The 15026-nt window shown below is 38.5% G+C and overlaps 1 protein-coding gene and 1 long non-coding RNA gene across 3 annotated transcripts in view; one reads left to right on the forward strand and one right to left on the reverse strand.

The window, feature by feature from the left end:
• nedd4a (NEDD4 E3 ubiquitin protein ligase a) overlaps nt 1–8695 on the reverse strand; it is a 25005-nt gene extending 16310 nt beyond the window's left edge. The window contains exons 1-5 of one of the 2 annotated variants that reach the window (XM_061067627.1): nt 8433–8695; nt 6696–6769; nt 5707–5785; nt 5581–5619; nt 5269–5322 (exon numbers count right to left, since the gene is read on the reverse strand). In XM_061067627.1, the coding sequence (XP_060923610.1) occupies nt 5269–5322; nt 5581–5619; nt 5707–5785; nt 6696–6769; nt 8433–8477 (291 nt within the window). In that variant the 5' untranslated portion in view covers nt 8478–8695. Of the gene's footprint in view, nt 1–3265; nt 3315–5268; nt 5323–5580; nt 5620–5706; nt 5786–6695; nt 6770–8432 lie in introns of those variants that run through there. The other variant, XM_061067628.1, reaches the window with a different exon arrangement.
• LOC132998129 (uncharacterized) lies at nt 8189–12102 on the forward strand. Its single transcript, XR_009677979.1, has 2 exons — nt 8189–10501; nt 10602–12102. It is a non-coding gene; the product is annotated as an uncharacterized LOC132998129 (long non-coding RNA).
• The last annotated feature ends 2924 nt before the right edge of the window (nt 12103–15026 follow it).

Below are 15026 nucleotides of genomic sequence, written 5' to 3' on the forward strand. Positions count from 1 at the left end.
CTTTTATTGATGTTGGTGTGGTGGGCCATCCGATACGATTGGTGACTCACACCACACAGGTCATGTAAGTGGTGTAATGTGCCAATAATAACGCAACATAAAGTTGGTGCCCAAATAACACTGTGTAAAGACCGAAGGACAGGCCACGTTTGGTCTCTAAAGAAAATGTTTGGATTGCTGAGTAGAGTGCGTCAGTGGGGTGTGGTTAAAGAAGGGACAGGACATGAGAGACAGGATAGCTCTGTCAATCAACAGGTGCAAACGTAACATGACTACGGTCTAAGTACGTGTTAACATGACGTTTTCATACCCTCATTGATTCACGTAATTAATGTAGTACTCGTGATTAAAAACTTGTGTGCATATATATGTGGATAAAAAATGTACAGATGTCGCATGTTTCATGGTGATTAATATGTTTTCAAAACTGGCCATATTTGTGAGCATTACTCCAAAGTATTCTTAAGATCTAATGTTCACAAGACAAAAATGTATTTTATGTGAGGCCAAACTGTGCATGACCTTTGACCCTAAAATTCGAATGGGTTCATCCCCCAGCAAACGTGAGACATGCAACTAATTTTAAGATATTCTGCAGAGACGTTACTGAGCAAGAATGTGGTTGAAGCGCTTGAAGGCTCATCTGTGTCATCATCAGTATTGATATCAGTGATCCTGGCCCTGTTAATATTTGTGGTATCACCCCCACAAAACACCATTTTGAAAAAGGTAAGGGCAACATGTGTTAATAATGATCTGTATGAAGTACCACACTGACAACTCAATATGGACACAGACTGAATCCCTAACATTTAAATGTTCATATCTTTTCTGTTACAAGCAGTTAGTTTCATTTTCACAGTGTGTTGCTTCTAACCCAACCGCTAGACTCTAGTGGACTCTAGTGACTAGAGTAACAGCTCTATAGCAGTTTAACTGACGCTGTTACATCCAGACTGTCCAAAATGACTTCTTACCATCTAGTGCTTTCCACAATATTATTTGACCAATTAATAAAATACTATTATGTGGCTAAAATCTGTCAGTAATGATAAGTCATTGAAGTCTCAATTTAATACTCACTACAGTGTAAACTATCCAGAGTTATTATATAGGGAGAAGTGAATGAGTGACTGTTGTCAGATGTTGTCTTTTATCAACTCCCTGCATGCTCTCATTGGAGGAATGTCTGTACATACTGTGCAAACGCTGTCTCAGTATCGCTGTGATTTGGCAGAATTATTTTTTTCTGTGATCAGCTTACTGCTAACCAAGCTAGCCAATACTTGATATCTGGAGCTAATCAGTTGCTAATGCATCATTCTCAGTTAATAAGTGCTGAATTACTGTTGTGATTACAAATTTTACTCTCTTTTTTTTTCACTCTCAAGTGTGTGTGTGTGTGTGTGTGTCTACAATTATATTGTACTTTGTATGTGGCCTTCGTCTTGATCTTGCACAACAGCCAGCTCTTTATCATTTATGAGTGTTTTTTTCTCCATAAAACGTCATGGTGGTCATTCATTGACGAGGGAGTTACCATGGTAACTTCTGCAGGCAGTGATGTCCTGTTCATACCCTATATTCATGCTGCCTCTAGAAGTGACCCAGGAGACTGTTCAGATGTGGCATTAACACCCATCCTGAGTGATATAATCATAAGTGGACAGCACAAGACTTGAGGACGCACTTGAGATCAGGAACATTGCCACATTCCTTTAGCTGTGTGAATGCAAATGTGTCCAGGGCCACATTAAAGGACCTCCTACTCAGCTGACATCTTCTGGCTCGAAACAATTTCATAATGAACTGAAAGTATTTTTAAACTTCTGTTGCTCGCATATATTGTTCTATCTTTGACCACCGACACAATATTAAATACAGAAAATTTGGTGATTACATCAATAATGTATGTGTTTATGTGCATATAGGGGAGGGGAGTGAGATGTGATCATAAGTGGTCACTTAAGATCCATGTTAATTCCAGGTAAGAACAGACACTTTCATGCTTGACAGGACATATTAGATATGAATTTTTTTACTCCACTGGTTCACTGGTGTCTCTACTTGTTTGTTTCCAGATAGCGGAGAGACAACACCTTTGCTAGATTATGAATTAGCCTGGAGCCTTCACTCTCTTCCTTCACCAAACAGTCAAACCTGTTCAGCAAGCCCCAGAAGTGCTCAACTCAGCATTATCGCAGTGTACATTTTTTACTTTTAGAATTTACAAAATGACTGATCAGAAGCTGCAATACCAGTGTAGTGTTGCTTTATTTATTTTTTTCATATCATCTAACAGTTTTGTGAAATTTGAAAAGACTGAGACTGTGTCTGCATTACAGCATCCAAATTTCATGTAAAAAATTATTTGCATCTACATTTGTGTTTTCAGCCAGTTTTGTGGAGACCTCTGTCCAAGACCTCAACGACAGCTGGCCTGTATAATGAGCTGTATTGGTATTTAAATGTGATTCCAGTAAAAGTCAATGACAAATGAAAGTTATCATCTTGACTTTACTGTCACACAGCCCCTGTCTGGGCAACACACTCTTGTTCTCATCTTTACTGTGTTTCAATGCAGTCAAATTCACTAAAAAGTTGTTTCCATTTACATATTTTTTGACAACTTAATAATGAGAATAAAAGAGTAATTAAATTGCAGCCCAGGAAGAAAATCTAAATCCTTATTGCATAATGGCAGCATGAGAGAAAGTCACAGAAATGGATAAAGGTCAACCTCTGCCATTACACTTTGATATTTCTTTGATGAAGGTGGAAACAGCCAAGCACTGTAAGATTATCTAAAACAATAAGGATTCATTCTGTGGGGACCGCAAACTTCATTGAAAAAATTTTTGTGTATTGCCTGGTCAAACTGTGAATCACAGAAATTACTAGGATTTTAAATTTCTGAACAATTATAATTCATTATATAATGAACAGCGCATCAGATCAGGTTTCTCTCTCACTCTCAAAAAATAAACACGTTTCCCACCTGCTCTGCCCATTTCTCTGTGTCAGAGCAGCAGTGACACACGCACACACGAACACAGAAACATGTTTTCTGACACACCCTGCAAAGTAACACAGACTCTACCTGGAGCATGACAAGGCAGATTTGAATACGTCACACCCATGTTTGCTTCATCATGTGACTTGTATACCTGTCATGTGATCAAAGGTTCTAGAAACATTCAGCCAAACTAAAAATAACAGTGAGAAGGAACCATGTTTATAAAGACTATACTGTATGTGAACGTACCGTCTTATGTATGGACCTTGTTGTGTTTCTTTGTTTTGACCTAAAGATGGACTGTAAATGAAAATAAAATAAGAGCCAAATCTCTAGCAAAGCATCAAACTGTTGGATGTTGTTCAAGCTCTTCATTTTGCATCATATAAGCCAAGATGAAAACATTACTTCAGAAAAACAAAACACTGCAAGATAAAGACAATGATCAGAAATGCAACAGTTCAGAGGGAGCAGGGTAAAACAATCACATGATTTGCTTTTCATAGTACAGCATTGTTCGTTCTGTGCACAATCTCTTAGGAATGCGACATATTGTGAACGAATCTCCAGATCTGTAAAAACAAGTGGTTGCAAATGGATGACTGAGACTGTTGTGCACTGACTTGTCTCTTCTCAGTCTAATTTGCTGCTTCTTGTTATAATCACTGAGCAGAGTTTAACATTAGGACAGGTTAAAAGATATTACCCAATTCAATGCAACTGCAGAGCTGCAGAGCAAATAAGGAACACACTAATCCTGAAACTGCTTGTGGAGTTCATTCTGTGAGAACATTTATTTGAGCTCCACCTGTTAGCTATACCATCAATTCAGTTTAACTGCAATTCAGTAAGAAAACAGTAGGACAGGTTCAAATAACTACTACAACCTAAATTCTAAAAACACAACAGTACAAACTATCTCATAAGAAATCTGGAGCATGGACAAAAGCCGAAATCCTTGTTTTAATTCTAGTGAAGGACACCAACAGCCCCAAATGTGTTAGCGTTTCATACAGGAAGCTCAGTGTCTGACAGCACTGGTATCTTCTGAACATCGGGTTCAGCAGGAAAGTAGGTCAGCGGCTCATCTGATAGTATGCTACAACCTGGCACTCCATAAACCTTTAACACGGCTACGCACTATGTGTGATCAGTAAGAGAACACTAGACATTGGTGTCAAGAATGTGCTAATGAAACATTCAATCCAATGTGCTAATTGAGACATGATCGACTGTGATGGTTCTAAGTTATTACTGATCAAAATGAATGAGACAGACCTCCCACAAAAATCATAAAAAACAAAACCTTCTGCTATATATCTGAAGAGGATCTCAACAAACCAGATTAACTTAAAACCAATGGCTATCAGGCATTATTAAGATACATATGATGGTCAAGCAAGACGTAAAAACCATGTCCATCTAACTAACAAATATAATTTATTTAATTAGAACCTTATCAACCACACAACAACTGAAACATAATTTCTTAAAAAGCTGCTACTACACACAGGAAACGTAACCTCGTTTGTAACAACAGAAACCAATTAGCAACATTAGCAAAACTTAATATAATATCTCTATTTTCTATTGCACTTAACACCCGGTCTTCAAATGTTTCTACAGGTGTAAAGCCGCAGGCACTACAGTGTCCTTAAGGCAGCCAGATTTGCCCTTATTTACATCTGTAAATAACAAGGTATCTCGGTTTTCTAACACTATCGCACACATCAAGGCAAAATAAGGGCAACTGTATGACAGGCAGAGAAACCAAAGTCAACCTTGCATTGATTGGAGGGTAACCTTATCTTCTGAAACATGACACCATGTTATTCATGGTGTTTTATGGTACACACATACGGTTACAAAAAAAGATTTATATTAGATTTTGTCTGATTATTTGATTGTGACTCTAATTTGATGAAAGCAGCCAGCTACACAACATGCGCACATCTGTCTTTTGAATTTCAATCCTTTGTGGGCCTATTTCCTGGTTTTGAATTGTGTCCAGCCACTATCAATAATAAAAGCATTAATTATGATGCATGTCCCTCTTTAACAATGCAGCTCTTAAAATTGATCTCCAATACTTGAAGTAAACAAATTAATTCAAAGACATCTTCTAGGGCTTTAAAAATTTGGAACCAGCATTTCTTCCTTTTTCTTGAAACCAAAATATTATTTACAATAACATAAAAAAAAAATAAGTAGAGCAATTCAAAGGAAAGGTTGAATATAATTTATTAACTTACCAGTCGGTTCTCATCAAATACTTCCAACAGCAGGCGATGTTTCTGAGGATTAACCTGAAACATACACATAGAGACTAAGATCAAAACATTGTCGTTCTAGATTAGTTAACAAACCATGTTCACCAAAGGCAACAACTTTTAGCATTTTATGATTAAATATGATCAAGTACCCAGTAGTGTTATGACAGTATGTCTAAACAAGTTCCTGTTCTGTTCACAAATGACCTCCTGGAACATACACTACACAGTAAATATTTACACAAGAGAAAAAATATATGCATTCTAAAAGGTTTCATGTAAAGTTTCACTTACTCTGAAAAAGAATTCTTCATTCCATTTTGGGTCCAGCGTCTATAAGTAAATAATCATTAAATTAAATCATAATATCCAAAAGTTACAAACCGGTGTAACAACAAATGCAGATATTCCACTACTCACCTTTTTTATTGTTTTGGTCTGAAGACTGGTGATCTCTCCATTGGCGGGGTCATAGAGGGACAGTCTTGTATATGGATCACTGCGAGAAAAAGACAGACATTTAGATTCAGATTGAGACATCACTTTAAAAATATTTATACAGTCATCATCTGTCCACGAGTCTCTGAATTATCTTTGAGGGAAGGAAAACACTTTACATCCTTGTCTGATGCGATCAGACTGAGAAACGTTGACATAATGGTTCCAGCTCACTTTACAGTCAATAGAAAGTTAACAATTATTGTTATTTTACAATGACTTTGTAGAGGCACTGTGACGTGTTTTATAACCACATCCATCACATTTACCAGATTGCAATGCCACATTAGACCTGCAGCAAAGTTTGTTGTATTAAATTACTTGTGTTACATTAGCGTGATAGTAAACCAGCAATTTTGGCTGTAGCATGAACAAGATGTTGATCAATAATTTGAAAGAAATTGTAGGACATAATTATGAAACAAACGTATTCATGGTTCACTGACAAATGACTGTAACTTATATCTGCTGGATGTTTGTTGAAAAACTAAATACTGCTGTCACTTTCCATTCACTCATAAGCAACAGGACATCATTCTCATCACATAATGTACAGGAAGATATTGAGTTGACTTTTACAGGAAAAGAAAAACACATGGCATAAACAAAATTCACCCGTGGAAAAGTTTGGATCATTATTCATTTGTTAAAGTAAATCATGAAGACAAAAATCTGTTGTAGCTTGTCGAATGTGGGAATTTGTTGATTTTCTCTTTGAGATAGAATTTGTTCTATAAAATATATTTGGGTCTTTGGTCAGAAAAGACATCAGGGTCTGGGAAACAGATATTTTCAGAATGTTATCTATTTATAGACCAAATTGTTGAAAAGGATTTTTATTCTTAGTTGATTCATTAATAAGTCAATGAATACAGTATACTCTGAGTAAGCATTACATTTTATAAACTAACCTGGCTCCAAGAATATCTTTTTTGGCCAGTCCAATTCCACCGATGACCTTCACTTTCAGGACTCTGGAGTCCTCCTGAAATAAAAAACAAAAAGAAATACTGATGACTATATGAACATATAAATCACAAACCAAACAACATATGACACTGAAAGAGGAGGTTAAGGGGAGAATGACTCATAGCCTGAATCTGATGATACAAAGTGTTTAAAGATATTAAAATCAGGCAGATGTCACATGTGGCTCTAAAACAATATGAATAATGTATTCATTTCTTGATTCATTATTTTGTCAAGAAAATTCTACAAACCAAATTATTACAATGTTCCAAAGAGCAAGGTGACATCTTTAAATGTCTTAGCAACAGCCCTAAATGATATTCAGTGTAAGATAATGTGTGACAAAGAAAACACAATCCTCATATGTGTGAAGAAGCAGCTAATATTTGACTTTTAAAATGACTTCAGTTAAAATCAGAAAGAAAGAAAAAACTACTATTTATTATAATAATAATCAATAAACCAACTCATTGACCTAGTCCTAGCGGTAATGTAAAGCTTCTTTATTTAAAAATGAATCACTGTCACATGCTCATACAATCAGAGTTTAGTCTGATATAACATCCTTATAACACTTTGCACCTTTGTGCATTTCCCATAATTTCCCAGCCTCATTCATGCTTTGACTGTAAAGTCTGTGAATCACCATGAAGTGTCACAATGGTCACACAGGCTGAGAGGAAAAAAACAACGTGGGCCCTCAACATATTCGTATCTAGTTCGAGAACAGTGACAACGTTAATTATTGAAACAGAATTAAGTTTGTCGGCTTCTGGAGTGTGTGTACTGTTTCTTATGTCTCTGTGAGGACCATGTGGAGCAGAAGACCTTTCAGAGTACACATTGGATCAGAAGACCTCATGAGGACCAAAGCCTGGTCCTCATGAGGAAAAAAAGTATTTCAGAGGTCCTGGTTAAGGTTAGGGGTAAGATGATTATGATGGTATGGTTAAGGTTAGGTATGAATTGGTCACGGTTAAGGTTTTCTGGTTAGACTGTCCACAGGACATTTTGACCGGTCCTTGCTTTTTCACAAGGTTGGTGTGGGGTTAGGATTGGCTTTTAGGTTTAGGGTTAGGGTTAGTTAGGGTGAGGGATCTATTTGTGGTGGTTAAGGTTAGGGGAATGGGGTTAGAGAAAGCAATAATGGGGTTAGAGTTTGTTTGTATGTGAGTTTGTGTGTTTCTATAGTTTTGCGGGGGAAATTTTCTAGATTAAGGGTCAGACTTAGGCTCACAGCAACAGAAAGACAAGAATGTAAGAGTGTTTGTGTGTGTGTGTGTGTGTGTGTGTGTGTGTGTGTGTGTGTGTGTGTGTGTGTGTGTGTGTGTGTGTGTGTGTGTGTGTGTGTGTATGTGTGTGTGTGTGTACGGGAAATGGCCAACAGAGAGGCGGTAACCGCTCGCAGCCTGTTGTGTTTCCTGGCTGAGAACGAGCTGCCTCACACTAACTGACTGTTACAACTGATCAACTCCATCGATCATCCACCAGGAACAAGTGCACTGTAGCTAACAAGGAACTCCCAGTGTCGAAAGTTAGTCAGGTGTGAAGTTAGCTGGCTAACTTAACTAGCGAGCCACATGCAGTTTGACAGCGTGTCTCGTTAGCGCGGTTAGCGTTAACTAGTTAGCCAGTTAGCTAGCGACGGGGTTAAGGGCTGGAGAGATGTGTCGGTTTACCTCATCCGTCTGAAGTCCACGGATCTGCGGGGCAAGTAGAGCCATGGTGTCCTCGCCCTTCTTCTTCTTCTTCCTCCTCTTCCTCCCAGAGAGCGACAACAAGAAGACAGTGGTCCGGACGACAGCAGCCTCTCCTCTGGGGTTTAGTTACCACTCCGGATCTGTTATTCCCTCAGTGTCGGTGACGTTAGGCCTTAACACCCGGTCAACCTGATCAGTTGTTAACTGTGACACCGTCGTCACACCGTGTATTCCTCCTCTTCCTCCTCCTCTTCCTCCTCCCCATACGGTTCCCTCCGCCTCTTCTGGTTTCCTCCTCCTCCTCCTCCTTCTGTTCTATTGCCCTGTTATAGATTCAGCAAACCCTGAGGAAACGCTGAAGAATTCTGAGGAAGCCCTAAGAAAACCTGTAGGAAACCCTGAGGAAGCCCTTAGGAAATGCTGAAGAAACCCTGAGGAAGCCCTAAGAAAACCTGTAGGAAATCCTTAGGAAATGCTGAAGAAACCCTGAGGAAGCCCTTAGAAAACCTGTAGGAAACCCGGGGGAAACCCTGAGGAAGCCCTAAGAACACCTGTAGGAAACCCTGACGAAACGCTGAAGAAACCCTGACGAAACCCTCAGGAAACCATGTGGAAAAAAAATAAGGAGACCCACAGGGAACTCGGAGGAAATGCAAAGGAAAAGATGAGGAAACCCTGATGAAATACCGAAGAAGCCCCAAGAAAACCTTCTAGAAACACTGAGGAAACCCCAAAGAACCCCGGAGGAAGCCCTAAGAAAAATCTTAGGAAACCATAAGGAAACCCAGAGGGAACACAGAAGAAGCCCTCAGGAAACCAGGAAACCATGAGGAAACCCAAAGAGAAAATTAATGAAACACTGAGGAAACCTGAAAGAAAACCAGAGGAAATGTTAATGAATTAATGAGGAATCAATGAGAAACGCTAAATAAACCCAGAGGAAGCCCTAATAAACATTTTAAGGAACCCTGAGGAAACCCAGAGGGAAAACTGAGGAATAAATGAAGAAACCATGGAGAAACGCTGAATAAACCCTGAGGAAGCCCTAAGAAACATTTTCGAATATCATGATGAAACGCTGAGGAAACACAAACGAATCAACAAGGAAACCCTTAGGAAACTCTGATGATACCATGAGGAGACCCCAATGAAACACTAAGGAAACCTTTATACCAAAGCACGTGATGGGAGAAGTAAAAGTACCCAACCAACCGATTTCTTCCACACCCCACCTCTATTATTCACTAACTTTAGTAGTTAGTAGTAGTAGTACTTTAGTATGTAGAATCCACATCTCTTGGAATTTTTTTCTAACAAAAAAGCTTAACCTCTCAGATTAATACAGTAAAATGGTATAAAGAAGCACAATCTGCTAACCAGCTTTAAGCATGAGAAGGTTTTTTGACCAAATTTGAAGAGTTTCCCGCACAGTGATCCTAAGGAATCACGTTTATGAGAGTGAGACAGACATACGGACAGAAACCACAGAAAACACACTGCCTGTGGCTGGCACCAGTACGGAGCCAGAACTGGTGTCAGTAATGATCTTACCACGCAGGGCCGGCCCTGGCAATGTTGGCACCCTAGGCGAGATTTCAAATTGGCGCCCCCCCAACATACACACTCAAACTGTCATGCATCCACAATAACTTTTGGACTGTATACAGATGCACACACAGGCAGACAAAATTGTAAGCTATAAAAAACAATAAAAATATATAAAAAAATATATAGAGTCTAAAATCAGCTGTACTGATAGCATATCATGTCATGTCGACAAAAATAAATATTAATGATGTCCACAATCGGGGTGATTCTTACCTCTATATTGCTCTTTCTTCTCCTCTACTTTGCAGTGCTTTCTGAATTGTGCACCTGATAGTTTAATCTTTTTTTGATTCATCTTTGACTCTAACAGCAGTCTGTCACCGCAGCGTGTCTGTTCACACAGGGAGCCATCCAGGAGGATGTTTTAGATGCTGGCTTGCCTGTCCACGGAGCCACGGATGGTGACATCAGCAAATGTCCCTACTATGCTGCCAAAATGAGTAGGTTTTTATACTTCTCTTTGTATGCATCCTGCTGCTATGAGGAACTGTTGTGAGGTTGTTGTTGTCAAGGTTTGTTTTTCTCTTTTTGTGCATCCAGCGGCGTCGAGTGGAACGGCATATGCCAGTCAACCCGCCATGGCCGACCTCCGACACCCAACGGGACAGGTTCTGTTTGCGACTTGGATTGCGGCTCTTGCTGGATTCGCTGCATGGTATCTGATGTGATCCCGTCTCCAGCCTGTCATTTTGCTGCTGAGAGAGGGAGAGGGAGAGAGGGAGAGGGATGAGAAACATTGAAGGAAAGCGAATAAGGATATTGAGACCATTTCATAGTTTAATACAAATATTCTTTAGGGGTCCAGGCAAATTCAACATTGCACTTAAAAACTAACTGGCTATACAGCTGACAATGATGCACCTATATACAATACACTGTTACACAAGAACAGTTCTTTTTTTAAAATCCATTCTTACATTTCGTAATTCAAACTTGGCCTCCAGAAAGTTGGTACATGTGCACAAGTGATAGGAATCCAAAGCTATTTTTCAAGACATAGCACACCTACACTTTGACAAGTGCATGTTTTATTAAAACTATATCAGATAATTGAATGTCTACTGATGCATGTTGAAATGATTTAATTCTTTGCTTTGGGTTTTTAAGCTATATTATGATTAAGGTGCAAACAGAGAAGTTTGAGAAGGAAATTTTCTTCTTCTAATATTAATGGTTTATCTAAATTCTTCTAATAGACCTGTAGTTTATCTACTTGACGGTTACTTATGTTCGAGGTAGGTCTTTTAACATCTCATTTGTTTTGAATACACAAGTATCCACCATCGCTACAACTGGGTACCCATCATGCATATGACTTTGACGTAAGTTTTCTCCTGTTAGTACAAAATTATAATAATACAAAGATAATTACACTGCATGTGTAATTAATTTAAATTTTCACCCTGGCACAGTATGCGTGTTGCACACAGAGTTCCAAAGGAGATGTGTTGATAGTAACATTTAAACCAGGATGCTGTGCTCTCAACGCATACTGCATGTGACTATGCAGTATCCTTTCACTAGCAAAGCTCATTCAGGACAACAGCTGGAGTGCAGCTGTTTGGTCACAGCCATGGAAACCTAGGTAATGATACTGATGTGTTATGCATTCTCGTTTCTCAGGTTCCTGCTGCAGAAAGATGGCAATATAGTATGTTGGGCATGAACTGCCTGATATACTCCTGTAGTGTCCATGTTTAATTCATTTTCATGCCAGTGGGTTTTTTTTAAATGCTAAAAGTGTTTTTGGAAATACAGAAAGGACACATACTTGAATTTCAGGGACGCAGATTGAGTAAAACTTAGTGTTACGTGGGGAGGAATAATTTGTGTTGGTTTTGAATTCTCTTGCATTTTCATTAACCCCAGTTCTTATATCCCTTTGTGTGTCTAACTGAACAGAGCTTTATTAGTAAGTGAAGACATAGAGTAAACTTCATGGTGTGAGAGGGAAAATCCAGTAGTACGTCCTGCTGCTATACGTGAAATGAAACTCCCTTCTTTTTTTCTGTTCATGCTGAAATAAAGTGGATTCACTTGGTCTGACGTTTTCGATCACATCTTTATAAAACACCTCATTAGCTTCACACTACAAACCCTGTGGGGGGGGGATGTTTTTTGAGAGAGGAATCCAGATTCATTCACTAGACTGGCACTCAGTAGAGCTCAACAGAGCTGTATATGTTCATCTCTGATCCATGCAGCTTCCTTCTACCAAGTTTTGTGGTTTATTACATGTTGACTGACAAAACAGAGGTGAAAACATAACCTCCTTAGCAGAGGTAATAAAACCTCCACACATTTATCAACGAAATGTCACCAACATTATTAATAATTAGAAACACAACAGGAAATTAAAAGTAGAATGAAATGTTTCTAGAATATCTAAATAGTTGACTGGTAATTTTCTGTTGGTCGACTTATCAATTAATTAATTAAAAGCTCATTTTCCCCTGCTACTTAGTCTATAGGGTTTTTAAATTTTGTTTTATTTATATATATATATATAAATAAAACGAAAAATATATATATATATATATATATTGGTTTATTTTTGTCGTGCACTGGTTGCAGTTGTACATCAAATTGCCCTTCAAGGATAAAAAAGATTTTCTTTTATGGACAGCTTTAGTTAATCGCAAACTGCACAAACCAAGCAAGAGCAGCAGAGGAACCCAGCAGCCAGCAGGGGGCAGCCTCAGGACATCACATGGAAGCGAGCAGCAGCAGACTGTGATTCTTGTAAGGCGTCAGAAGACAAGTTTGGAAACTTCTGGGTTATTCTCTAACAATAGTTTTTTAAAGCATGTTAAATCCTCCAGTATCTAAAATCCAAAAATTTAAAAGTAACTTTTAAGTAAGGTAGTAAAGTAGAAAATATTTTTTCTGAAGGGTGTAAAAATGTTACAAAAACCTGCGTGCGCAATTTCTGCGCAATGGTCTTATGCGCAGGATGTGCGCAGTGGGTTTCTGCGCAGGATGTGCGCGCGCAGTTTTTTTTTTTTTTTTTAATTTAATTTAATTTAATTTAATTTAATTTTTTTTATATATTTAATTTGAAATAGTTATGGTTCATTTTGTTTTTAAAATAACATATTATTAGATATTGTGCAATGAATAGGTGGTTGAAGTCCTGCCAACACGACAGCCTGCCAAACTTACCCATGAGTTCGGACCCAGCTCCTGTGTCCACTGGTGTCCTGGTTCCACCCAGCGTAGTGGCGTGGGGCTGGCTCATCTCTGCGGCCCAGGGAGCGCATTTCTCTGCGCTGGTTCAGGGGTAAATGATGCTGATCTTCACAGGAGACTGACCTACACAAGCCTGTAGCCGCCCCCCACCCCCCACAGGAGATTATGCGGCCGGTACGAACATGGGCGAGGAAATGAGGCGGACCGCTTTTCGCGGAGCTTCTACCTCCGGTGCGTCCCGGGGTTAGAGGATGATGGTGTGACGTAAATATATAGTTTTACATGGCATGTGTCACGTCATGATAATTCAGTCCTTTGTGCCGCCCTCTCGGCATTTTTCACCCTAGGCAACCGCCTATGTCGCCTGTACCAGGAGCCGCCCCTGTTACCACGTCTGTCAAGCTGCTACTCCAACGCATGAGCAGAAACATAAACAGTGGTGGGTCAGAAAAGGGCAGAGCACAATGCTGGTGTTTTCACTACAGGTGAACAAACAGCACAAGTTCAAGTTCCTTTAACTGCAAAACAAGCTAGATGGTTGGAGCTGGTCTCCAATGTGGTTACAGCTCACCATAGTTCTGTTATCATCATCCATCCGTCCATTTATTATCTATACTGATTATCTTTTATTGGAGCCAATCCCAGCTCTCCAGCGCACTGCAGATTATTATTATCTGTATTATTATTTCAAAAAGAGTAAAAGAATGGTAGCAACTTTCATCTATTCCGTGTTGAATTTACCTTAAGATATAAACCTTATGATTAGCACACCAGTGAATGAATAGTAATAATTATATCTAAATATTATCTTTAATTTATTTGGTATAGCTCAACTAAAATGGGAACTTATTCTTTGTCTTGGTGAAGAGAGAGATGTTTCTGGAACATGTATATTTGTGTGCATAAAAAGTACCCTGTGATGTAGGAGCTACAAAGCTCTGAACATGAAATGGATAGGAATAAATAAAAGACAATCTGGAGGCAGCTTAGAGAAAAAAAATACAGATGTACTTAAAAATGTTTATTAGTCTTAAAAAGTATTTAAAAATCAGTATTAACAAGCACTTCCCCCTTATAAAAGCACTTGCTAAAATGCAGAGAAAAAAAAGAATCCTCTACACACTGATCACAGCAACATGACTACAGTGGAGGGCAGCTCTACTGCTCTGAATTACTCACAACAAGAGGAAGGGTAACGGCTTCATCAAACACAAACATCAGAGCTAATGACATAAATGCACACGTTTCCACAGACACAGTTAAACATCAAAACTGAGAGAAAAAATCCAAAAGCTGAATATAAATAAGAAAATTTGTCTCGATAACTCAATATTAAATTAGACTCAAAATGAGATTATATATTACAATGATACAATCTGCTTTTCCAGAAGTTCAAACCTCTGTAATATGTATAAAACATCAATTTATCAACACACTCAAAGATTCAATGTACTGCCTATTCAATATATATGGCAGTGATATTACGCCATGTTATTGTTTTATACTTTAAAACCATGTGCAAATCTTTTTGGGGATAGATCCCTGCAAAAAAAATCCAGTTCTAAATTGGTTTAGAGAACAAGCTGAATCTTGAGGACAAAAACAAAACTCATATTCATTATTCAAATAAGCGCTGTATATGGGTGGTAATATGCAACGACACTCAAAACATACTGTCTGCTACAAAACGGTGCAAGTCAGATTATTGTGGATACACAGGATTATATGGTTTGAAAGGTTACACCTTCTGTACAAACAACACATTCTGAATAAATA

Source organism: Limanda limanda, chromosome 3 (assembly GCF_963576545.1).
Source record: "Limanda limanda chromosome 3, fLimLim1.1, whole genome shotgun sequence".
In the NCBI taxonomy this organism is placed as follows: Eukaryota; Metazoa; Chordata; class Actinopteri; order Pleuronectiformes; family Pleuronectidae; genus Limanda; species Limanda limanda.